Genomic DNA, 27,954 nt, shown 5'->3' with positions numbered 1-27,954 from the left:
AAAATAATTCATAGGCCATTGTAGCAACATATCATAGAAGAGAAAGCATTTCATAACACATATTTATGTGAGTCAGATTACGGCAATAACGGTCTGCAGAAGTCGGATTTTACATAACACTCATGTTGTTTGATATTATTAATTATGTACACATCCATTGGTTTTTTGGTATTAAAAATACAAAATTTCTCAATGAAGTATATATGTTGGCTACCAACAAATCGTGTAGGTTCTCCTTAAACTGTATTTAAACTTTTAATAGCTGCTGCCAAGCTACCAGTATTTGGAATATGTGTTTGTTAGTAATGACCACCTTTCTTGATCAAAGTAAGTGACCCTAAACCGTTATTTACAGTTTTCTTATTTCTATTGTCGATTTAATGAACTAGGCTGCTAATTTCGGAACGACATATATTACGTAAGACAGATATCATTATTGAGTAGGTATATTGGCAATAATTACTTAGTACCCCTCGGACACACTCGAGTTCACGCACAGATAATTCATAATACACAATGTTGGACTGAGAAAACTTTAGCTTACCTTAATGGGTCACCCCAAGAACCGATCCCATATGATGTTTTGGAATGAAAGTAACTAAGACATATTAGATTTTAACTTTTATATCACCAATCTCTGTCATGTACATTGTGAATAAATATTTGTTTAGATACTTCAGCAGTTCTCTGGTATCCTCCACCAAATAAAATTTATTATCAAGTAATAATCTACCCATCATCTATTATCCTTCCATTTTCAATTTCAGGACAAACAGGAAAGAGAGGAAGAAGAAAGGAAAAGAAAAATTCAGTTATACGTCTTTATTTCAAGATGTATTGCATATCCATTCAACGCAAAACAACCAACTGATATGACTAGAAGGCAGACAAAGATCACAAAACAACAATTAGATGTAATTCAAGGACGATTTCAGGTAGGTACCACTGCAACAATACAATGGGTTGTACAATTTACATTTTAGTTGACTTATGGTTCTGGAAATGCAGTTAGTCAAACAAATTTAGTGTCCTAACTTTGTAATATTATTAAAATTTTCAAGTATTTTTTTGTAAGGATTGTCCAATAATTATGTGTGACTTCATGTTTTAGTGAAATTAAATTTTTTAAGGTCTTTGTGCTACTATGGACTTAAAATAATTCGGATACTGGTTGTTTTACAATATCTTCCATGCAAAAATCATCTTCTGTTTTACACACCCATTCATAATCAACCAACTGTTTTCTGTGTTCAGATTGTAATGTTCTCATAATAGTTGAAATTAAATTTTTAACTTTCGGTATGATTTGAGAAAAGAGTATATTTTCATACACACACTCGAACACAAATAAATTTTTTGAGGTATCATTATAAAACGAAGTGTAACTTGGGAGGCATAAATAATAATGTATAAAGTAGTATACAAAGTGCATCAGAAAAGTTCAGTGACTTTTACTGGTCACCATTAGTTGCAGTTGTCAGAAATGTGTTGAACCTAATGACGATTATTTTGAAGGCCAGTAAGGTGTTACTACATTTAAGAATATTTACCCAACTGGAATAAGGATCAAAAAATCCCATTCACATCAATAAATTTGCCTCAACATAAGCATTTTGAAAATCTAGTGGAGGTATTTTTTTTTGTGGTCCATTCTGGATCGCAGTTTAGCTTTAGCAGAAAGAGAATCTGTGCTGATGTCATCAGCACCTGGTTCATTATTAAAGTGTCACATTGTTTTATTAACTCTGTCTGCTAGATAGCTTTTCAGTTAACTGAATCAAACAGAACACTTTTCTTGAAAGTATTTTAATATCCTCAAGCTGAGTACCCACCACAGTAATGATAAAGTATAGTAGGTGATTAGAATGAAATGTGTTATATTTATGTTTTGCAGATTCTAGTGATCATTTGTAGAGCCTCAGTGATATAACATAACGCCTAGTCTGTAGTGTATAAGACACTTTCAGTGGTATGCGGACTATTCATTGCAGATCAAATCTTTTCGCTTCGCCCTGTACACTGATTGCAGAAACAAAAAATGCATTGACACCTGTCGGTGGGATTGCCTACGTCCTATATCCACATACACACGCAATAACACTTATGTGATATTACTCCTCATATTTAATTACTCTGAACATGGTACCAGCACTGTCAGCTACCCTACACCGATGAGCCAAATGATTTTGACTACCTACTTAACAGTGTGTGTATTCACATTTGGAGAACAATACACCAACAATAATTATGAAACATGACATGGATTCGACAACTCTTTGGTAGGCTTCCAGACGTATATGACACCAGATGTGTAGACACAAGTCATATAATTTTCATCAGTTACAGATTGGTGGTTTGTGAGCGCAGAGTTTGTGCCTCAATACATTCCAGGTGTGTACCACTGGACTCAGATCAGACGAATTTGGTGTCCGAGATATCAACATGGGTTTACTACCACGCTCCACAAACCACTGTACTGTAACATATGGCCTCGTGACATGGACAGTTAAGCGCGAAATCCACCGAGACGATACAATACGTGATACGACACATTGCAATAAAGATCACGTGATGCGGTGCTTATCTGTGGCAATACTGGTGTTCACACTGAAGCGATACGACAAGCAACAAGACCGCACAAATCAGGTTCAGTTCAATCACGAGCTCTTCTGAAGAGGACGTTGGCTTGGCTTATTATTTCTTAAAGCTCAGAAAAATGTAAAAGGAAAGGAAATAGTGTGTGCACCAGTACAACGCTATAAACGTCAAACAAAGATCGGCTGTGGGTAATTGTGAGCTCTCTCAATACGAACACAAATTTTACCGAATGACTCGAGACATTTTCCACTTTTAGAGAAACTGATATCAGACACTTTGATAAAGTAGGTCACAAATATTCGACCTATTTCTCCTACGGAGAGGTTGCTCATTACAATAAGGTAAGCTGGTGCAAATGTTTGAGTGACAGTAAAAATGCACTATGAAAAGTAAATTTTTAGTAAAACAACCTGGTGTAGTACTTTATTCAGTGTGTGTGTGTGTGTGTGTGTGTGTGTGTGTGTGTGTGTGTGTGTGTGTGTAAATAATGATCACAAGTTAATAAAGCTAAAATAGTATTTCTACAATTGTTCGGTTTCACAAGGTAGTGGCAGTATATGATTCAGCTGGAGGCATATGCAGAAGAAAAGTTGCTGGATATGAAGTGAGGTCAGTCTCCATCGATGATCTAGCAGTGGGTGGTGAACCCTGTACATGTACAGACGTGTTCCCATCTTGAAAGCACACATGTGAGTGAACATTTAAGTTTGTGTTGGCGCCATACTAAAATGAGAAACACTAGGCAGTTCTGCATAGCAGGCAACAATAGCCTCATCAGGGACAACCACTAATATATACAGGATGTCCACATTGTGAGAGATGGTAGTGTGGATTAAAACAAGACAAGAATGTTCATGCTCTAAAATCCATACCGTAAGACTTACGAGCACTTGGTCAGCCCAGCTGCTGTGAAACCCATCTCTTCTGCAGCAACCTCTGTACGGTATCTAGTTAATTAGTTGCGTGTTCCATAGATTATTTGAACGCTTTTTTAATAGAAATTATGTAGAACGATTCAGTTTACAGGACACGTAGCTTGATTTGTATAAACGTCAATGGACACATTATTTTTTCTAGTCCTACTCAGGCAAGTACACATTAAAACGAGTATTTTCTTTCTTACCAGTTTTGCAGCAACGAGTTGTCCAGGAGAAATGATTTTAAGTTTGATTTAAAACTTGCTTTCCTACCTGTCAGACTTTGTCTGGTATTGGGCAAATTATCAAAAATTTTGTTGCTGCATATGGAACTCCATTCTTCGGCACTGGAAGTTTTTATAGTGGGCAATGAAGGTCGTTTGTCTCTCTAGTGTAGTAGGTATAGATATTAGTGTTCTCACATTGTGATGGACTGTTTATGAGTAATTGCATTAGTGAATATATGTGTTGTGACAGTGCAATTAAAACGTCTAGTTCCTTGAAGAGGAATCTATATGATGTCCATGAGTGAACACCACATATTATTGTTACTGCTTGCTTTTGTGCAATCAATACTTTCTTTGTAAGTGAAGAGTTACCCCGAAATTACACCATAAGACATGGGGTTAGTCACCCTCTAAGCTGGACAATCGTGCGTGAACAGTTGCTGTACCCACATCATGTACAAATCAACGTCCTTCAACCAGAAGATCGGCCTGCCAGAATGCACTTCTGTCACTGGCTGTCGCAAAGACATGGTGAAAATCCACTTTCCACAACAAAGATAGTGTTCAGAGGAGACTGGTTTCTCACGAGATGGGATTTTAAACTTTTAGAATCAACATGTGTGGGTTGATGCAAAGCTACATGCAGTTGAAGAAGACAGTTCTCAACGCCAATTTTCCATTAATGTATGGTTGTTAGACTAATAGGACCTCGCGTACTGTGAAACCTGTTGACTGGTGCGAGGTACTGTCAGTTTCTATCAAACAACTTGCTTGCCTTGCTACAGGAGGTACCATTTAACAGTGGCTGGAGATGTAGTTAATGTATGATGGAGCAACAGCCTATTCTCTTCGAAATGTCTGAGACCAACTGACACAGACATTTGATGAGCAGTGGATTGGTTGGGGAGGTTCATTATATTGGCTAAATCGTTTCACTGGCCTTAATCTCTTGGATTTTTGGTTGTGTGGATACTTGAAATCTTAATGTATGTAAGTCTACGAGATAAAAATCCGCAAGATATAGAAGCCAGTAACTCGCAAATGAAATATGATATTTTTGTGCTCCTAGTTTTAAATAAAATTTAGATATCTAATCTAGATTTCATACACATCAATGTATGGGATAAATGAACCATACACAAATTTGACGCAGTGTGTTTATACCTCTTCAAACTCTTTAACGTTGTGTGTAATACTTTACTTAATTTGATGCAGCACAGTAACTATGATGAATAGCGAAAATAAGTTGAGTCCTTTATCGAGCAGAGATATTAGATTGTAAGATGTACGAAAATTAAATTTCGTCACCTTATAGTGTTTTTTTAAATTTTGATTATAATTACTTCGTAACTGCGAGCAAATCCATGTGGACAGAGCTGGGCACACAGTGCGTTATCACCTCACGGATATAAAAATCAACAAGTCAAGAACAAAATGAGATATCACTCTGTTCTCAATTTTAAATAAAATTTCGATGTCTCATCCACATTTTGCATACAGAAATCTGTGGGCTAAAATCAATCATATGTTAAGTTTACACAATGCGTTTTTACCCCTGCAAACTCTTTAAATTTTGTGCTATGCGCTTAATTTGATGCAGCACAGTAACTATGATAATAATGAAGAGAAATTCAGTCCATTATCGAGTAAAGATATCAAACTTTAAGAAGTGCAAGCATCAAACTTTTTCACACAATAGTTTTCTTACAGTCTGATTATAAGTATTTCACATTAGCCAGAACGATGTCTGTCAGTACTAGTAGCAGCATTAGGTGAGCGGTACGGCTGCAACAAAGATGCTCTCCACACGGAATGTAGAGAGCATGTCTGTATCAGTGAAAGGGCTAACTTTTATAATTAATAGTTTAATATTGTGAGGATTAAAACTAAATTCAAAAAATTTTGATAGCAGTGGGATTCGAACCATGCCATCCACTAAAATCCCTCATACCCTATGCTTGCAAAATACATTACATGCGATGCTCAAAGAAAAATATTGATCTGGGGCTGTGAGCAACACAGTGCCCTCACTGCTGGCAGGGATGATACCACATCATAGCGTGTGCAATCGATAACAGGCAGCTGTGTCCGTTCTCTGACTTGATCATAGTGTGGCTGACTATTAGTTCAGCACTCGATACGTGTTTAAAGTTATCATGGAGATAGCACTAAGAAACATGTTTTCTTCCATTTTATTTGCATACCAGCATGTATTCAAAGAGAAATGGCGTAATTTTAGTGCAATTTCTGGCACGCATTCGAAGAAAAATGGCATAATTTTAGTGTGATATTTACAGTGTGCTGTAGCACATTAGCACTTGACCGCCGGTTGCCTCTCGAGTAAGCTATTGCGATCAATTCAGTGATACGAGTATTATCATCAAAATCGACAGAAAAGTAACACCACAACTTTAATTCAAATATACATGCCAAAGTCACATGTGAAAGATGAAGAGCTGGAGGAAACATACGAGGATATTGACTGTGGAATTCAGTAGGTAAAGGGAGATCAAAATCTAATAATCAAAGTGATCAGAACACTGTAGTAGAGAAACAGATAGAAGATAGAGTTATTGCAGAATATGTTCTTGGTAGTAGGAATGAGAAATAAGAAATACTAGTTGAATTACGCAGTACATTTCAGGCAGTAATAGCGAATATACTATTCAAAAATCACAAGGGGAGGAGGTATACTTGAAAAAGTCGAGGAAACTCCAGAAGTTTCCAACTGGATTACAGCATGTTGAGACAGATATTCCAAAATCAGATATTCGATTGTAAGATGTACCCAGAAGCACATTAGACATAGATCACAATTAAGTAATAAAGAAAAGTGGAGAGTAGACTGAAGTTTCAGAGAATCATTGTCAAGAATCAATGTGGAATTAAGTGATATACTGAAGAGCTGACGAATGATGAGTTTGTCTGAAGTTCTCTAGAACTGTAGTAACTGTGATAATGAATAGCAAAACAGACAGTTCAGTTGAAATGAGATGGTCACCGCAAAAAAAGTAATCAGAAAATCTCGATATACAAATATAGGAACAAGAAAGGTGCTGCAAACGTACCTTGAGTAACGGAAGGATACTTCAACTGATTGCTGAAAGAAGGAAGTACAAACACATTCGGGGAAGGACAGAAATAAAGCACTTTAATCGCTTAAGAAAGAAGTAAAGAGGAAGTGCACAGAAACCAAGCCAGAATAGCTGCAGAAAAAAATTTAAAGAAACTTAGAAAGTTAGATGGTTAACGAGAGGACTGTTTCACCATTTAGCAATGTCAAAACAACTTTCATTGAAATTAAAGGAAAAAGCGATAATATTAAGAATGCAAGAGTAATTCCACTGTTAAAGGCAGAAGAGAGATAAACGGGAAGACTACACTGAAGGCCTACACAAGGTGGAGGAACTGTCTGATGATGCGATAGAAGAAGTAATGGGAGTTTGTCTGGGGAATGCAGGAGATACAGTGTTAAAGTTTAACATAGTTTTGGAAGGCCTGTGATTAAATAAAGCAGAAGGAACCGATGACATCCCTCTCAAATTTCTACAATCATTGGGGGAGTTGATAACCAAAGGACTATTCAAGTTGGTTTGTCGGATCTATCAGGCTGGAAACATACCATCAGACTTTCAGAAAAATATCGTCCGCACAATCCTAAAGGCACCAATAGCGGACAAGAACGAAAACTATTGCAAAAGCAGCTTAAAAGCCCATGTGTCAAAGTTGCAGACAGTAATAATATACTTTAAGAAGAATGGAAAAGAAAATTCAGCATATGTTAGATGCCAAGCAGCTTGGCCCTAGGCAAAGTAAGTGCACTGAAGAGATATTTATGAGATTTCACTTGATATAAGAAGTAAGACTTAAGGATCCATTTTCCTCTGTCAGCCTATAATATACGAGATTTTTACGATTTTTTTCGGAAAAACTAATTCAGCAATCAATAAAAGTATTTTTGCACATTATTTGTTGATTCTTGGACAGCATTTCTGATTCTTTAAAAAGAAATTCAGTCTTCTTTAAGTCCCCCATCGAAAGAGTTAAATTTTCTCTTTCTAAGATGAGGTGTGTCCATGACATAAGTCTTAGAGTCTGAAAATCTCATCTGCAGTACAAAAACAAACAATTTTCTTAAGCTGTAGGATATGTACACGGAGTAATAGGCCAGTATTTTGAAATCTAAAAAAATAATAAAATGTCAAACGTTTAAAACAAAGATGTAGTTTTATTGTGTGTTTTTGTCACGTTTTTTGCAATACATAAGGAATTATTAAAATAAAAAATAGCCTATTAACCTTGGGGACGTGCCCAAGTAGTAATTCACCCAAATATAATAAAGATATCTTTATTAGCGTGCCTGAAATCCTTTCAGTCAGCTTGAGATACAGTATATTACAAACTGACAGGATGGATTACGAATATACTAATAAAGATATCTTTGTAAAATTTGGCTGAATTACTCCTCAAACTATATCTTCTATTTTAATTTATTCATTAGTTACTGCAAAAACTATGACCAAAAATAGTAAATTAAACTACATCTTTGTTTCAAACATCCACCACTTAATTATTTTGTCAAAATTCAAAAAACTGTGCTGTTACTTCATGTGCAATATGCTAAAGGTTAAGATAGTTGCAAATACGCTTCTCGGGTTTGCCGCCGGATCGTATTGTGTAAATCGTTAAGATAGTTGTTTATTTTTTTATTTCATATAAGATTTGCTGACTGCAGGACTTCTGTTTGGACATGCCTCATTTTGGGCAGAGCAACTTTAACTCGCCAGATGGGGCTTAACGATGCCTGAATTTCTTTAAAAAATGTTGTCCAAGAATCAATAAATAATGTGTAAAAAGATTGCAATTGATTGTGTTATTAGTTTTTCCAAAAAAATCGTAAAAATCGCGTTTTTTATGAGCTGACTGAGAAGAATAGACCGTTAACAAAAATTAAGATAACTTCATAGAATTTGTTGACCTACACAAAGGGTTCAACAATGTAAAATGGCTAAAGATGTTTGAAATTCCCAGGATGATAAATGTACGTTATAGAGAATAATTATTATTGTACAATACGAGGGTGGTTTGAAAAGTTCCCGGAACGGAAAAGAAAAAAAGTACATACGTCAGTGAAACTTGTTTTATTTGTCAATGTAGTCTCCTTGTAGATTAGTGCACATGGCCCAACGATGTTCCAGCACCTTTATCCCATCTCGAAAATGAGTTTCCTCCAGGCCTGGAAAATTAGTTTTCGACTCCGACTATCAATTCTTCGTTTGAAGTGAATCTTCGTCCACCAAGAAAAATTTTCAGTTTAGGGAGGAGATGGAAGTCTGACGGAGCCATATCAGAGAAATACGGCGGGTGTGGCAATCAATTCATACCGTAGTTCGTGTAATTTTGCCACGGCGACGGCACATGCGTGCTGACGCGCTTTGTCTTGATGGAAGATGACTTTCTTCCTTCTGAAACCTCGCCTTTTTTCGCGTATCTTTTGTTGCAATTTGTCCAGGAGGTTAGCATAGTATTCTCCAGTTATTCATTGCTCAGTGGGGAGACAATCTACAAACAGAATCCCCTTCGCATCCCAGAACACTGATGCCATGACCTTTCCCTCCGAAGGAATTGCCTTTGTTTTCTTTGGTGGCCGAGAAACAGCATGTTTTCACTGTTTTGACTGTTGGTTTGCCTCTGGGGTATAGTAGTGCATCCAAGTTTCATCTGTGGTCAGAAACAGGCGCAAAAAATCTTGTCCGTTTCTCCTAAAACGGGCTAAACATTGTTCCGATACGTACATTCTCATGCGTTTTTGATCCAGCATCAAGAGTCACCGCACCCATCTTGCAGATAATGTATTCATTTCCAATTATTCAGCTAAAATGTGATATACCCTTTCAAACGACATCTGACAAGCGTGGGCAATTTCACGCACTTTCTATCGGTGATCGTCCATGACCATTTTGTACACTTTTGCAACGATTTCTGGAGTAGTGACACATCTTGGCCGACAACTGCACGGATCATCATCTAAGCTCTCCTGACCAGATTTAAATTCAATTGTCCACTTGACAACAGTTGAATATGGAGAACGAGAGTCACCCAGTGTAGTCTGGAAATCGGCATGAATGTCCTTTTCTTTCATACTTTTCTATACGAAGTACATAATCATTGCTCGAATCTCGATTTTTTCCATTTTCGCAAATCAGTACGCGGGAACAACAACAGAGCCACGTCACCGCCACAACTATCTTCCAAGACCACTGACGTGGCACGTCTTTACAGGTAACAGTCAAATGAATATCACATGAACAACTCGTTGCGCTATCGCTGACCTTTCGTGGTGATTCCGAGAACTTTTCAAACCACCCTCGTACGTAGGCCTTCAGGAACCAAGAAGGAAAAATATAAATTGAAGACTGAGAGCAGAGTGTTAGTATTAGAAAGAGTATAAGGCAAAGCTGCTTTTGCGCTACTGTTAATCTATACACTTCAGAAGCAACGATGATAAAAGAAAGGTTCGAGAGTAGGATTAAAATTCACAGCGAAGGGATCCCAAAAGTAAGACTCGGTAGTGACAGTGGTATCTTCAGTCAGAGTTAAAGTGTAGAATGAAAAATTTAACGAGCACATACATTGGATTGAGAGTAAACAGAAGAAAGTTACAAGTAATGAGTAGTACCAAAAATGATGTGGCTATAAACTTAACATCAAAATTGAGGACCAGGAAGTACATGAGATGAAGGAATTCTGCTTCCTTGAAATAAAACTAACACATAATGAACAAAGCAAGGAAGACATAAGAAAATCAGAACAGCACAGATAAAGATGACATTCCTGGCCAAAAAAGTTTACTAGTATCGAACATTGGCCTTAAAGTGAGGAAGAAATATCTGATAATGTCTCTCTGCAGTTCAGCATTGTATGGAAGTGAAAAGGTCACTGTGGGAAATCTGTAAAATAAGAGAACTGAAGTGTTTCAGTGGTGGTGCTACAGAAAGATACTGAAAATTAGGGGCACTGGTAAGACGATAAATGAAGAAGCTCTATGGAAATTCAGGGAGAGAAACATGTGGAAAACACCGATAAGAAGAGGACACACAGTAACAGAACATGGTTTAAGACGTGAAGAAATAACGTTCATCGAACTTGAGGAACTGTAGAGGGTATAAGCTGTAGGGAAAGACTAATATTGGAATTGTGCGTAATTGCCACTCTGAGATGAAATGGACAGGGATTTATGATGGTTTGCATCAGACCAGTCAGAATATTGGTGACAAAAAGGAGGAGAGTCATTCCCTTTCTGTCTTCCTTCACTTACTGTTATTGGTTGGTTCTGCCAGTAGGCTTGTGAACCATGTTGGATTTATTGTTGATAGGAGATGCAGTCGGTCTAGAACGTTTGCCTTTATCTGATAAGAACGTTACTGATCGGGTCATAAACCCATCCCTCTGGGCAGGCTTTCTAGCAACTGTTCTAACGGCGGTTTCTAATTTCTTGAGTTCCTTGCCATTTTCGGTAGTCTTACTTTTCATCCTACAGTGGTGGAAATATTTATTGCATCACCTCTTACAATTAACAATTTTTGTTATAATCATTGAATAACTGAGCTAAATTTGCCTGATTTCTATCAGAAATGAACGTACACAATAATTTTTGTCAATTTGTTTTTGTTCTTAATTTTTGTTTCTATAAAAATGTTTGTTTTTTATATTTTAACACTTTCTTCAAAAATGAGTGTAAGTGGGTATGTCAGTTATTCTGTTTGCTATTCTAAAATGTGAATACTAACGTTGAAAGAAACACTGCATATTATAGTTGTAACATAACACTGATGGACTGTAGTGTTTCTATTGCCTCGTATGAACACACTGTTGCAATTAATACTTTGTTGCTCCACCACGTACCTTAATCACCGCTTGGCATCGTGAAGGCATTGAAAGAATTAACTTGTTAATGTACTCCTCTCTCAGTTCGTGAAACCACACATGCACAAGGGTCTCCAAGAGCTCCCGTTTATTCCGTTGCTTCTTCTTTGTGATAGCATTTCCCATAACCTTCCAACAGTTCTCAACAGGATTGAGATCAGGGCTGTTTCCAGGCCACTCTAATACTCAAACCTCATTTTGTCGAAGGAAAGATTTTACCTGAAATGTAGAAGTACATGATAATTGACCAAGCAAGTAATCTGCTTCGTGTTTGGCACAAATATTTGTCATAGTACTCACCTTCAGAGCTCTATGGCAAGGAGCGGAGTCATCCTGAAAAATGCAATTGGAAACATCTCCAAACTGGTCTCTAATGGTTGGCATAAGCTTCCTTTGAAGGATGCTTATGTAGGCATCTGCATTTACAGTGCCAGTGATGAAGTCCAGACGACCTACTCCGTGACTGGAAATGTACCCTCAGACCATCTGCCCTTGTGGGTGTTTGACTGTATGTGTTACGCATGATGGCAAAAATTCTTCACCTTTTCTTCAACGCACTAACACTTTTCCATCTGAGCCATGCAGATTAAATTTGGACTCGTCTGAAAAGATTACTTTGTTCCACATCTCTGGTGTCCATGTCACATGTGCCTTTGCACATTGTAGTCGCTGTTGTCACATTATCGTGCTCAATAAAGGCTTCCTTCTAGGACGACGGGCTGAGAGTCCACCCTCCAGTAGTCTATTTCTTACAGTTCGACCGGTTACTGAGATGTTGCACATTTCTTCCCAGTCTCGCTTTAGTTCAGTTGATGACAGGCGACGATCGTTGAGAGAAAACCTTTTCAATACCCTGTCTTGTTTGGCAGTAGACGCCCTTTTCCGACCTGTTCTTTTCTCACGATCAACATTTCCTTTTTCCCTGTTTTTTGTCAGTAACCTCAAAATCGTAGACTGATTAAATTCTTTCTTAGAGGCTATCTCTCTGGTGCTGAGACCGACAGACGAACAAGCAAGTATAGCAGCTTTCTTTTGTGGCGTGATTTCAACTGACCTGCCCATCTTCTCACTGCAAAGTCTCAACTTAGAATGGCAGTATAAACACTGGTTTCATTGTAACAACAAAGAGTGGTGTATTGTTGGAAAACATGCGTGAAGAAGTCAGATTATTAAGGCAAGAATATGTCAACAAAGTTTAGCAAACTGCTGCAAAAGACAAAAAGACGAAGTAATTCATGGTGATGCAATAAATGTTTCCACCATTGCACTTCATTCTCTCAAAGTTATCTGCAAAACCGATACGCATAAGAAATAAAACACTTCAGCTGAAATGCGCTTGGGAGGACGGGTGGCATCATGACCTCCATGAACACTCCTCTTGGATCCAAGCCTGTCTCTGCTCTGCTTATACAGGGTGGTCCATTGATAGTGACCGCGCCAAATGTCTCACGAAATAAGCATCAAACGAAAAAACTACAAAGAACGAAACTCGTCTAGCTTGAAGGGGGAAACCAGATGGCGCTATGGTTGGCCCGCTAAATGGCGCTGCCATAGGTCAAACGAATATCAACTGCGTTTTTTTTTAATAGGAACCCCCATATTTTATTACATATTCGTGTACTACGTAAAGAAATATGAATGTTTCAGTTGGATCACTTTTTTTCGCTTCGTGATAGTCACAAACGTATAAGTACGTGGTATCACGTAACATTCGGACAGTGCAGACGGTATTTGCTTAGTGATACATTACCCGTGTTAAAATGGTCCGTTTACCAATTGCGGAAAAGGTCGATATCGTGTTGATGTATGGCTATTCTGATCAAAATGCCCAACCGGCGTGTGCTATGTATGCTGCTCGGTGTCGTGGACATCATCCAAGTGTCCGGACCGTTCGCCGGATAGTTGTGTTATTTAAGTAAACAGGAAGTGTTCAGCCACATGTGAAACGTCAACCACGACCTGCAACAAATGATGATGCCTAAGTAGGTGTTTTAGCTGCTGTTGTGGTTAATCCGCACATCAGTACCAGGCAAATTGCGCGAGAATCGGGAATCTCAAAAACGTCGGTGTTGAGAATGCTACATCAACATCGATTGCACCCGTACCATATTTCTATGCACCAGGAATTGCATGGCGACGACTTTGAACGTCGTGTACAGTTCTGCCACTGGGCACAAGAGAAATTACGGGACGATGACAGATTTTTTGCACGCGTTATTTTTAGCGACGAAATGTCATTCACCAACAGCGGTAACGTAAACCGACATAATATGCACTACTGGACAACGGAAAATCCACGATGGCTGTGACAAGTGGGACATCAGCGACCTTGGCAGGTTAATGTATGGTGCGGCATTATGGGAGGAAGGATAATTGGCCCCCATTTTATCGATGGCAATCTAAATGGTGCAATGTATGCTGATTTCCTACGTAATGTTCTACCGATGTTACTAAAAGATGTTTCACTGCATGACAGAATGGCCATGTACTTCCAACATGATGGATGTTCGGCACATAGCTCGCGTGCGGTTGAAGCGGTATTGAATAGCATATTTCATGACAGGTGTATTGGTCGTCGAAGCACCATAGCATGGCCCGCACGTTCACCGGATCTGACGTTCCTGGATTTCTTTCTGTGGGGTAAGTTGAAGGATATTTGCTATCTTGATCCACCGACAACGCCTGACAACATGCGTCAGCGTATTGTCAATGCATGTGCGAATATTACGGAAGGCGAACTACTCGCTGTTGAGAGGAATGTCGTTATACGTACTGACAAATGCATTGAGGACATCATTTTGAGCATTTATCGCATTAATGTGGTATTTACAGGTGATCACGCTGAAAGAGCATGCGTTCTCAGAAATGATAAGTTCGCAAAGGTACATGTATCACATTGGAACAACCGAAATAAAATGTTGAAACGCACCTACGTTCTGTATTTTAATTTAAAAAACCTACCTGTTACCAACTGTTCGTCTGAAATTGTGAGCCATATGTTTGTGACTATTACAGCGCAATCTATCACAAAACGAAAAAAGTGGTCCAACTAAAACATTAATATTTCTTTACGTAGTACACGTATATGTAATAAAAATGGGGGTTCCTATTTAAAAAACGCAGTTGATATCCATTTGACCTATGGCAGCGCCATCTAGTGGGCCAACCATAGCGCCATCTGGTTTCCCCCTTCAAGCTAGACAAGTTTCGTTCTTTGTAGTTTTTTCGTTTCACGCTTATTTCGTGAGATATTTGGCCCGCTCACGATCAATGGACCACCCTAATACTTTCCTTACCACGTCACTTGTACAAAACGCCACCAGGTAGTGGGCAGTGGTGATAATGTTTTGACTCATCAGTGTATTTACATGCACAATACAGGAGACACAAAGCTAAATGGTGTTGGAGAAAGAGAATGACAGTTACCTGTCTAGGACAGTAATCCAACATGGATCTGTTGCCATTATGGTCCACTTGTTCCAACTGAGTATGTTGCCAACGTCCCTGGTAGCGACAGTGGGCATTATGATGGAAGATTTGTACCTGATTTTGAGTAGCCAATGACCTAAGTATGAACTAAATTTATTTCAACCATTTTAAAAGTAACTGTAAGTCACTAATATAAAAACCAGCAATCAGAGTTGCAAGCAATTCTTATTTCCAATTGAAAATATGTAGTTTTCTGGGGAAAAAAGACACAAGACGTAGGAATTAGTTAACATGTCAGCTAGAGAGCACTTTATAAACTTCAATCACACAGTTGTAGTAGTTTGTATTTTCACCTTGTACATCATTCATGACAAATATCACAGCAGCATTCAAATCTAACATAGCCTTCACACTACTCTAAAGAGCAATCTGTCACCACATTCAAAATCATTGATAACTGATTCAACAAAACATATAAGTGCAAAGTGAAGGAATATCCACCAACAGAATGTGAGCAGTTCAAATTTTTGAACAAATGTACATCATTTTGTTATGAGCTTTCCATGAGCTACTTCAAAATAATCTACCATTGGCTACCTACGGCTTGACATCCTGCCACATTGCTGACATTTGTTACATACCCTGCATAAATTTAGCACATATATGATGTCCTCAGTTTCATTTTCACAGTCATTATTCTATTATTATGACTCTCTCTGTTACATGTAGTGATAATCAAACACCATCCTTAAATAAATTTACTAAGAATCCAAATGATGTCCATTGATTTATCCGTCATAGGGGACAAGTCTTAGAATTGCACACCCATAGAAAAAGGCCTAGCTCATTTTTTAACCACAGTTTTTCAGACGTTACGTGAATTCCTTTTTATAATGCTACATTTATCGTAACACCATGGTTTCAGACCAGCAGCTACACTATCATTTCCAAACATTAGCAATGTGTGTCACTACCCATATATTTTTCTTGTCCTTCGGAGTGCAGTTTGCTTCCTTCTAGAATTATAAGAAAAATTTGTATTTTTAATGTTGTTTAAGATGACTTTTGAGTCTTTTAGAGACAAGGTGATATTGCATTTCTTTTGAGAGACCAAATAGTTTAACTAAAAGAAAAGTTTATTACACCTGTGAACATGAAATAGTAGACAGTTCATTCATGGCTATAGATCGACGTTCTTTCGAACATATCATCAGTCGAGCAGATGGTCAGTAACCTTCTTTTGTACCATTTCATTGAGAGCCTCTTGGATGATTCTGAATGGATGGTAGCATTGTACATCAATAACACAATCAACAGACCACTGGCTGTGATCATTAATTTCATTGCTCGCTCATTCCCTGCTCTCAGTTTGAGATTTTCCACAGAGTGGGGTTTGTCATTTTCTGAATACATCACACTTAAAGCAAAATGTGCTTCTGATAATGAATGCTTCAGGAGATTATGATTTTGAATTATAAATTCTGATGAACTCTACATCTGTATTCATTTACACCAATTGTTGCCCCTTGGTGATAAAACTCACAAACAGCTTAGTAGGCATTTTGATTTTAGTAAATGATAACGAAATGGTGTCAAATATTACTGCATTAACGGTGAAGGATATGGTTGCCTTCCAATCCTTGAGGCTGATCAAGATTTCAAACAAACTGCATATAATTTTCCGTATTTTTCGGTGTAGTATATTAATTTTCTTAAAATCTTTTCTAAATAAACATTGTCATTAGGAATATCAAAACTGGCATTCTTCTTCTTCGTCGTCGTCGTCTTCTTTTTCTTTCTGTATTTTTCACTTCCAAATGACATAGTGTACTGCCTATTATAGTTGAAAACTTATCTTTGGTATGCCACATCTGTTTTAGTTTAAAATGTTGTCTGATAGACAGTCTTTTTGGAGCTATTTAACTTTTTTCTGGTTTCTTGCACATTCATATTTCATGCTGACTCCACAAAGGACTTTTATGTTGTCAACAAGATAAATTATTGCAGTGAAAGAAACTGCCTCACATGGGAGATAGACCTAACCAAAATGGGGATGTAAGCACAACACAGGTGTATCTCTTGAGTAGGTACTTAGCTGATGTAAAAAGGGAAAGGGATAGGCTGAAGTTAGATGTAGCTGGAATTACTGAACTGCAATGCTAGAAAGAACAGGACTTCTGTTCAGGTGAGTATTGGATAATCAACACAAAATGAAATAGGCGTGATTCAGGAGTAGGCCTAATAACAAATAAAAAAATAGGAATGTGGGAGAACTAATATGAATAGCATAGTGGAAGTATCACCATAGCCAGGGTAGACATAAAGCCCACATTTACCACAATGCTGCAATATTATATGCCAATTAGCTCAGCAGATGATGAAGAGAATGAAAGACTATATTATGAGATAAAGGAAATCATTCAGACAGTTAAGGGAGACGAAAATTTAATCGTGGTAGGGAATTGGAATTTAACAGTAGAAAAGAGAAGAACAAATTGCGTGAGAAGGCACACTGTATAACAATCATAAAATCTGCACAAGGAGAATTTGAGATCAAACTAAGAAAAATTAATCAGGCAAAAAAGTTTAAATACCTTTGTGAATGAATAGAGCCTAACCTATCAGAGAAAGAAGCCTTTGTCTCAAGGATTAACAAACTAGATATGGCATGCCATCTAAGTAAGGCAACTACAATAACACAGAGACCAAGAAACGTGGCGCAGCAGTTGGCACACCATACTCATATTTTGGTGGACAAAGCTTCAAATCCCCATCCAGCAATCAAGCTCTAGATTTCCCAAGATTTCCCTAAACCGTTCCAGGCAAATGTTGGAATGGTTACTCTGAAAAAAGTATGACGAGTTTACTTCCCCATCCTTTCATAATGTTACCTTGTGTACCGTCTCTACTTAACATATGGTTGATAGAACGTTAATCCCTGATCTTCCTTCTACAATAAGAGACTGATATCCATAAATGCTAAAATTAGTCACTACTGCATTTTATGTGACTGGAGCCTCTACATACAGCAGAGACTCTTGCAATGAACCAGAAAGATCTGATGGAAAAAACTGAGGCCAAAGAAAGAAATACTTTGAGAAAAATCCTGGGTCCCTTCAAAGAAAACGGAAATATATGAGGTGTAACAATCGCAAACTATATAAGCATGAGTTGAAGATATGTGACACAATTTGGAAAAGAAGAATGGCCTTTTATGGCCACATGATATGAATGAGCTAAGAAAGGATATCTGGATATTAACCTGCGTCCAAGATACAAACGGAGAAGGGCCTGATTCACAGAAGTTGAAAAAGATCTATTAAAATTAGGTATTTCTCTTAAAGAAATACACGAGAATGATCCACTTAAGGAAAAACTACAAACGCATTTTTTTCTCCAGGTTAAAGTTGAAACTGAAGACAGGGCAGACATTGCTCCATGAGAGAAAAGAACAAGACCAGAAATGAGTGCATGAACACTAGTCAGCTGTTAAGGCTTGAGAAAAGAGACATTTAAAATGACATAGTCCGTAATTGATCTAAAAAAAAATAAGAAGTAGTAGGAGAATATGGTCTGTTTTAAAGGAATGAAATATAATCAAGAGCCAAAGAAACTAGTACATCTGCTAATATCGTGTAGGCCCCCGCGAGCCCTCAGAAATGCCACAACACAGCCCTCAGAAATGCCACAACACGACATGGCATGCACTCGACTAATGTCTAAAGTAGTGCTGGAGGGAACTGACGCCATGAATCCTGCAGGGCTGTCCATAAATCCGTAAGACTACGAGGGGGTAGAAATCTCTTCTGAACAGCACGTTGCAAGGCATCCCAGATAAGCTCAGTAATGATCATGTCTGGAGAGTTTGATGGCCAGCGGAAGCGTTTAAACTCAGAAGAGTGTTCCTGGAGCCACTCTGTAGCAATTCTGCACGTGTAGGGTGTCACAGTGTTCTGCTGGAATTGCCCAAGCCCGTCGAAATGCAAAATGAACATGAATGGATGAAGGTGATCACACAGGATGCTTACGTACGTGTCACGTGTCAGAGTCGTATCTAGACGTATCAGAGGTCCATATCACTCGAGTTGCACACGCCCCACACCATTACAAAACCTCCACCAGCTTGAACAGTCCCCTGTCGACATGCAGGTTCCATGGATTCACTAGGCTGTGTCCATACCTGCACACGTCCATCTGCTCGATACAATTTGAAACGAGACTCGTTCGATCAGGCAACATGTTTACAGTCATCAACAGTCCAATGTCAGTGTTGATGGTCCCAGGCGAGGCGTAAAGCTTTGTGTCGTGCAGTCATCAAGAGCACACGAGTGGGCGTTCGGCTCCGAAAGCCCGTTTCGTTGAATGGTTCACACGCTGACACTTGTTGATGGCCCAGCATTGAAATCTGCAGCACTTTGTAGGATTGCACTTCTGTCACGTTGAACAATTCTCTTCATTCGTCGTTGGTCCCGTTCTTGCAGGATCTTTTTCCGGCGGCAGCGATGTCAGAGATTTTATGTTTTACCGGATTCCTGATATTCACGGAACACTGGTGAAATAGTCGTATGGGAAAATCTCCACTTCATCGCTACCTCGGAGATGCTGTGTCCCATCGCTCGTGCGCCGGCTATAACACCACGTTCAAACTCACTTAAATCTTGATAACCTGTCATTGTAACAGCAGTAACCGATCTAACAACTGCGCCAAACACTTGTCTTGTACAGGCGTAACCAACCGCAGCGCGGTATTATGCCTGTTTACGTATCTCTGTATTTGAATACGCATGCCAACGCCAGTTTCTTTGGTGCTTCATTGTAGAACAGCCCTCCAGGACAAAATGAAAGAAACTCATACAGGAAATATCAGGCGTCCTTGTGTCCTTTCTGGGGAGGTTTGTTAATTTTCAGATTACTACTCATCTTTGGAAACTTATATTCTGAAATGCTTAAATTTGACATACTTTCTTTAGGCAGTAGGTCCAAACTTCCTAATTTATTTCACCAACAAGGAGAAGCTCTGGTGCAAAATGTGCTTTATGGGGATTTCCTTTCACACCGAAGGACTTGAGAACGCTGGAAAAAAAATAAAAAAAAAAACTATCGGGACACAGGGGTAAGGACTGTGCCCGTTTCCAAGGAAAATATGTCAGAAGAAGACTGGGTTAGAGGATTTATGCAAAGGCATGAAAATCTGTTATCAAATGTAAAATTATAAAAGTTTTTAAAGCTTTCTATAACATTTTTAAAATCTTCATAAATTTTTCTACAAATTGTCTCAGTCGAAATTAATATTAAATTCTTATTTTTTATTTTTTTTTTCAATGTGATGACCACTTTTGGTAGCTTAACTAGCACCTTCAGACGTGACAAGATGAGAGGCACCCACATGCCTTGCTCATACTGTGGCATCAAGCAGTCAGGCCTGCAAGATGAGTGGTCTGCCAAGCGAGTAGATTTGTTCTTATTTATCGAGTAACATGAACTCTCGTACTCACAACTAAGTTACAAATTATCCTCCTATATGAATAATACGCAACGGAAACGCACGTCTGACTATCAGTAATTTACAGAACTCTGACTGTTCACTACGCACTGGCAATACCACATTTTCCTTTTTTTTTTTATTTAACGGCTTTTATCAACACGTGGCCATCGCACTGAATATGAATGGCGCACACATTATACATTCTGGATATCATGATAACATACAATTCGAAGGAAAAGCCACCAATCTTTTTCTTTTCACTGTCTTATTTATTCCGATAAATTCTATAACCTAAACACACAAATTCTGTAACCTACAACAATAACACATGAGAAATTCCGACCAGTGGGCATGGCTTTACATCGGTGATTCTCTATCTTATGGTCTCGTAATTATTTAACGCTACAGTGCACTTTCTGGATAGGATGGTGGATCTTTTTCTATATCTCACACTTCGACTCTCACAACCATCATCACGAAACTTTCCTCCAGACCAAGCGGTACAAAAGGAACACGTATAACCCACTACTTGGGGCTACAGTGGCAAGATGGCGGCGTATGTACAAACTGTGGTAAATTGCTCCGTAAATTTTGAGTTATTATCATCAGTAAAGTGTTGTTAATGTGATATTATAGTGAAAAAAGGTATTAGAGCATGCTCAGTGATGCATAATTGATACCACTCAAGTTGTTTTGTGAAATTAAACTCTGATAAAATCTCGTGCGAATGTGGTCAGCTGTGTAACGATCTCCAGGTAGCAACGGAAATGTGCAGTGCCGGAATTGTACTAAGTGTGTTACATGAGCTTTATTGTGATATAAATGCAGCTAGAAAATATGTAGAAGTTCTGGAAAATCAAAAGCAAATATTGAGGAATCCTCTTGAAAACAAAAACTGTGAATGAGAAAGTGCTTACAGCAGGCCTAGGTCTAAAAAACTACAGAACAATTTCGCCATTCTAGACGGTGTAAAAGCAAACAAGGAAGACTTTAATGATACTGATTACCATCTAACAGATGCTTCTGATATTCGAAAATATAGAAATAGCATTGCCCCAAAAGGCAGTAATGGCAGAAATGCCAAGATGGCGGCGAGTATACATGTAGTTTCAAATCGCTCGGTAATTTGTGATCGTATTTCGTCAGTGAAGTGTACCATATGTCATAAAATTGTGTTAAATGGATTAAGAATTTGCGCGTTCAATCATAAGTGGTGCCATACCCATTGTTTCTCACGATCGGAAGTTCTAAATAAGTGCGACTGCGGTATAGAATGCAACGGGTGGGACAAAGCCAGTGAAACGCACAGGGCAGGTTTGCAAGTGAATGTAGAGAACGAACTTAGGAAAGAACTCGATTATATTATAAAATACGCAAAAACGCTTGAAAACTTGGTAATAAGTGTGAGAAATTCCTCAAAATCTAGCCTACAAGAGTTCTCAAATACCAGTCAAATAAGCAGCACACGACCAAAAACAAAAAACAGCGGAACTTACTGTAAAACTAAGTAATAGGTTTAGTGTGCTTGAAAATAGCACAGAGGAGAAAGAACAATCAAATTGTACCATCATCCACACGGACAGTTCAGTGATCAACGGTAAATTGCGCTCACAAAGCAAAACAAATCGGCCTGCTATTTGTAAACAAAACAAAAAACACACGTTGGAAAATAGACATGAAATCCTTATTCTAGCAGACAGCCATGGAAGAGGTGTAGCAGAAATTATGAGTTCTAAGAAAACAGGATTCAAGGTAACTGGCGTAATCAAACCAGGAGCGCCACTATGTGAAGTTTTAAATAGCTGTAATCAATCTATGACGAATGGCAGCACATGTGTGATAATTGGAGGCGCCAACGATGTATACCACAATGAAACTAGACGTGCTACAACAGTTTTAAAGCAAGTAATTTGTAAAATGCCTGAAGTGAAATTTTTTGTTGTCAGTATCCCTCATAGGTATGATCTCATGGAAAACTCTTGCCTGAATACTGAGATTATTACCGCCAACAGACTTTTCGCTAAGATATGTCGAGGTTATCCTAATGCTACATATGTTGCGATAAATAGTGATTACAGAGAGCATTTTACAGAGCATGGACTTCACAGAAACATGAAAGGGAAAGAAGCCATGAGTGCTGAAATATCGAATGCTATTAAAGACTCCAAAGTAGAACGAAACACTATTACCCTGTCTGAAAACGGCCTTATTAAAGCATCAACATTAGCGGAAATAGGAAGAGCTGATGTCCCACAATCATTGGTAGCAACAGAAGATTCTTTGACGTTAGAAGAAGTAAAAAATCTGAAGTGTTGTCCAGTACAGCAGCCACATCAGCCAAATTGTCAGTAGTGTCGAAATCATCAAAAACAGCTGAACCATTATCAGCAGCAGCAGATGTACCACCCTCCCCAGCAGGTTGAAAATCAAGTCCAGAATCTGTGACTAGTCCATCAATCAGAAGAACAGAGGCAAGAACAGTGGTACAAAATGCCACTCAGATATTATCAACAGAAGAAAAATCAACACCATCGGAGCTTCATTTATCAGCTTCATACGCAGCTTCAACGTCCACAGTAACGTCAGTGACAACTGTAGTTCAAGATTTAAACGAAAATACAGTTTCAGCAAAAGTTCCAGTATCAATTGGAACATCACTTCCAGTATCAATTGGAACATCACTTACAAAACCAGACTCAGCATCAAAACTGGAAGCATCCCCAACATCCACTGAATCATCAGCTTCAGGAACACCTTCAGCATCCACTGAAATAGCAGCTACAACTACAGATACAAGAAGTATGGTGGCACGTCCAGGAGTAAGAAATACAAGGAGCAGCCATCGTGTAATTCTTAAGGATTTTTGGTACCCAGCCTCGGCAAGGAACAGCTGGTAACACTGGGAAACATGAGTACAAACTCCTCTCAATCTAATTTCAATAATTTAAAAATAATGAGCCTTAACATACAATGCATTAAAAATAAAATATTAGAACTTGAGATTGCAGCCAGTGACGCTAGTATAGATTGTATTTGCATTCAAGAACATTGGTGTATGAGTTATGAACTAGAAAATATTTGCATTTCCCCATACAAATTAGTAAGCCATTTTTGCAGGGAGGAAACAAGACATGGCGGTGTTTGCATTTATGTAAAACCTGGAGTAAAGGTTAAAAATATGACTGTAACTGAATCCTTGAATGAAGAAAAACATTTTGAGGCTGCAGCAATACAGTTGTATATGCAAAAGAGTAAATTAATAATAATGTCAGTGTACAGATCACCATGTGGTGATCCTGAAATTTTTAGAAATAAGTTAGAGGCATTGCTCAAAATATTACATCATAAAAAATCAACAATAATTATAAGCGGAGATTTTAATGTCAACTTATTGACTGAAGGTGCATCCAAAGATCAGTTCCTGAATTTTTTACATAGCTTCAATTTGTATCCACATATAACTAACCCTACAAGAATAACAAACTCTTCAAAAAGTCTCATAGATAATGTCTTCACAAATATAGATGCCATAGATATAGATGTAATAAATGTTGACCTAGGAATATCTGATCACAGTGCACTTATCCTTAAATTTCCCATAGCCCCTGTGACCAAAAATAGTTCATACCAAATGTACAAAAGAACCTTCTCCACAAATAGTTGCAGTCACTTCATAAATACACTGACTAACCAATCATAGGCAGAAGTACTGTTAGAAACTAGCACAAACACTGCATATAATGTTTTTTCTTCCCTGTTTATGTTGAATTTTGAAATGTGTTTTCCTAAGAAACTTGTCAAAACAAACACATATGGGCATACACACGCTAACTCCTGGATCACAACAGGTATTAGAAATTCCTCCAGGACCATGAAAATGCTTAACTATAGACTGAAAAGTTGGACTGACCCCAAGTTTAAAGAATATGTAACAAATTACAAAAAAGTATATAGAAAAGTAATTACAAAAGCAAAATTACTAAGTAATGATAAATTAATAAGAAAATCAGGTAATAAATCAAAAACTATTTGGGAAATTGTGAAAAGGGAAACAGGTAAGGGCCTCAAGGATCAGGAAATAGTACTCAAAAATAGTGAAAATATTGAATTAAAAGATGAAACTCTGCCAAATTACATTAATAATTACTTTTTAAGTGTACCAGTGTCATTAAGTAAAAACTTTACTAAACATGAGAAATTAACAGCCCCAAAAGTAGACAGTAGTATGTTGTTAATTCCCACAAATGATAATGAAATATTAAAGGTGATAAAGAGTCTAAAATCAAAAATGTCTGCAGGTGTGGATGAAGTGCCTTTGTCAATGATAAAAAAAGTTGCCCAACAAGTTATAAAGCCCCTGGTACATATTGCCAATTTGTCTTTCAGCGAAGGTGTGTTTCCTGAGAGGTTGAAAACCTCTAAAGTTAGACCTCTGTTTAAAAAAGGAGATCCATACCAGGTAGAAAATTATAGACCAATATCCCTTCTCCAATCATTTTCATAAATTCTAGAGAAATTAATGAAAACCAGACTCATAAATTACTTAGATGCTCACAAACTTCTAAACTGCAATCAACATGGCTTTCACTCAGGCCACAGCACAGAATCAGCTATCCATGCCTATACCAAAGAGATTGTCAGGAGTCTCGACACTAAAAAATGTGTAGTGGGAATTAACTTAAATTTATCTAAAGCTTTTGATACAGTAAATCAAAAAATTCTGTTAAACAAGATGGAGGCAATAGGTGTAAGGGGAGTTGTGAAGCAGTGGTTTGAATCTTACCTTCAGGATAGAACTCAGGTGGTAGAAATCATCGCAGAGTATAAAAATCAGAAAATCAAGTGGGTCTCAGATGCAAAGAAATTGGAAATAGATGTCCCACAGGGCAGTGTTCTCAGTCCTTTATTATTCTTGCTTTCTATAAATGACATAAAAAATCCTAATATTTCTACCAAAATAATGTTGTTCGCAGATGATACTAGCATAATTATAAGTGATGATAAAACATCATTAACCGCCACAACTGATATAGTCCTGAAATATATTCAACATTGGTTTAATGCTAATGAGTTAACACTTAATCTAAGTAAAACAAATTATATACAGTATGGCAAAGCAACTCAAGATATGGACCTCCAGTTAAAACTAATGGATAAGAAGATAGAGAGTGTACAATCCACAAGGTTTTTGGGCATGCACATTGATCAGAACTTAAGCTCGAAAGACCATCTCAAGTACTTATCCCACAGACTCAATTCGGCATGTTTTGCATTGAGGATATTATCTAGAGTATTCAGCGCAGACTGTACTAGACTAGTGTATTTTGCTTACTTTCAGTCCATCGTGTCTTATGGCATAGTGTTCTGGGGTAAAACTAAATCAAGCTTAACAGATATCTTCAAATTTCAGAAAAGAGCTGTACGAATCATAACACATAACTCTCCAAGAACTCATTGAGGCCCCTTTTCAAAGAACTGCAAATACTCACAATACCATCACTGTATATTTTTAAATGCATTCTGTGTACAAGAGCACATATGAAAAATCTACGTACAAATGAGGACTGCCATAATTATAATACTAGAACTCGCAAGAATTTGTGTGTAGAAAGGGTAAGGACAACACAAACCAAAAAACATGTAAGTTATTTTGGAATAAAACTCTACAATGCTCTGCCAGTGTACATGAAGGCAATAATAGATGAAGTAAAATTTAAGACTGAACTTAAAAATTACCTTTTAAGCAAAACTTTCTATGACGTAGATGAGTACTTTGATTGTGTGTAAATTTATTGCCAAAAATTTTAATTTGTATGTCTAAACTTGTACTTTTAAAAAATGTCTTGAAAGTGATATTCCATTATTATGTCTGTAGTACTTGTACTAGTATGATAACTTTGTTGTGACAATTCCTACATCATGTAAATGATATAAAGGAAGATAATAAAATGAAAAATGAATGAATGAAAAGTACCTCTGAAACTACCTTGCTACTCTCCCATGCAAATCACACATACTTAAATTACATGGCATACACCACACTACAACATGAAATACAACAAGGGAATAGTCACAACATTATCACTTTCAGCTTCCCCACTTCAATTAATATTTATCCCAGTTTCACATGACACTGCCCCACTTCGTAATTCTACTTTCCTACTATGAACTCTGGAGATATATGCACGTCTTCCTGTGCAATGCAAGTGGCGTTGCTGGATAGATGGCCGACTCACCTTGCTTCTCTCTCAGAGTATTATAGTTTGAATCAAGCGTCACACGGAAACATATCACGCAAAGTAATATTAAGAACATATTCATCACACACACGAGTCCTCAACTGATACCATGGACGAGTACTTCTCTTTATCCTTTGTCTCATACACAGATTGAGACTCACACAGTACTCACCACATGGAAGTACTCGTCTCTAATTTCAAGTCCTGCACACGCCATTTCTTAAATATTTCAACTTATAGTACACACGCTAGTAATTCAGCTTAACTTAAGCACACGGAAGTATTTCAACTTATTGCTACACGTGGTTTCATTGTGACCGTTGGTCACTCCCGAAGATTACTACGATCCCATTAATATTACCTGCCTGACATTTAATTCTCCCCACAAAAGTTCCTGAAATAGAGAAATTATTATTTCAAACTACTCTTAAATATTCCACATGCATACCATGTCTCCACTCTTTTGTCTTTACGGAGCACACCCAAGACAGGTCTTAACAGCACAAGATCCAGCGGCAGAGTACTGAAACATGGCCGTTCTTCAGGTCATCTCGCACCTCTGTTGAGTTGGGGGAAGACCATGCTACCGTATTGGTCAGCCACATTTCAGGCGCTCAAAGCTCCGGTAAGATTCATCTCTTTGGTTCCACCAAAGGTGGCCAAAGGATCGTCTCAAAGATGATCATATATTCACATTCACTATCTGCGGTTAGCAGACAACCATACATTCATTCATTTCACAGATCTCACCAAACTGGATGTAGGGATTTATTTTCTGGGAGTGCACATGTGATCAATTAAATAAATAAATTGTCATTCTTTCCCACACTGGTATTCGGTTTCGCTGTATTAATTGAAATTGAGTTATTTTACAAAAATAATGTGTTGTTCTGAAAAAAATAATGAAGTATGTTGTACCTGTTTTCGATGTCGGGCGGTACTGTACCCTTTCAAAGAGATAAACCAAAAGAAATGACACCTCAGATAACAAGTTATGTGAAAATTGCTATTGCTTTACATTTAAAAATTTAAGGGAATAGACATACCACATGTAGCATGTGATCTAGCAATGTACGACACCATTACATCATCCATAACATTTTTATTTCAAATATTCAGGTAAAATTTATCTA

The 27,954-nt window shown here is 37.8% G+C and overlaps 1 protein-coding gene across 1 annotated transcript in view; it reads left to right on the top strand.

Annotated features, from left to right (window-relative positions):
• The window catches only part of LOC124722118 (calcium-dependent secretion activator-like), a 412,570-nt gene that overhangs the window by 334,967 nt on the left and 49,649 nt on the right, over positions 1-27,954 (top strand). Inside the window, exon 5 of the mRNA XM_047247324.1 lies at positions 768-935. Coding sequence (XP_047103280.1) covers positions 768-935 — 168 coding nt within the window. The remainder of the gene's footprint in view (positions 1-767; positions 936-27,954) is intronic.

This window comes from Schistocerca piceifrons, chromosome X (genome assembly GCF_021461385.2).
Source record: "Schistocerca piceifrons isolate TAMUIC-IGC-003096 chromosome X, iqSchPice1.1, whole genome shotgun sequence".
NCBI classification, from domain to species: domain Eukaryota; kingdom Metazoa; phylum Arthropoda; class Insecta; order Orthoptera; family Acrididae; genus Schistocerca; species Schistocerca piceifrons.
Note: the sequence above shows the minus strand (reverse complement) of the source record. Positions and strands in the feature narration are given on the sequence as shown.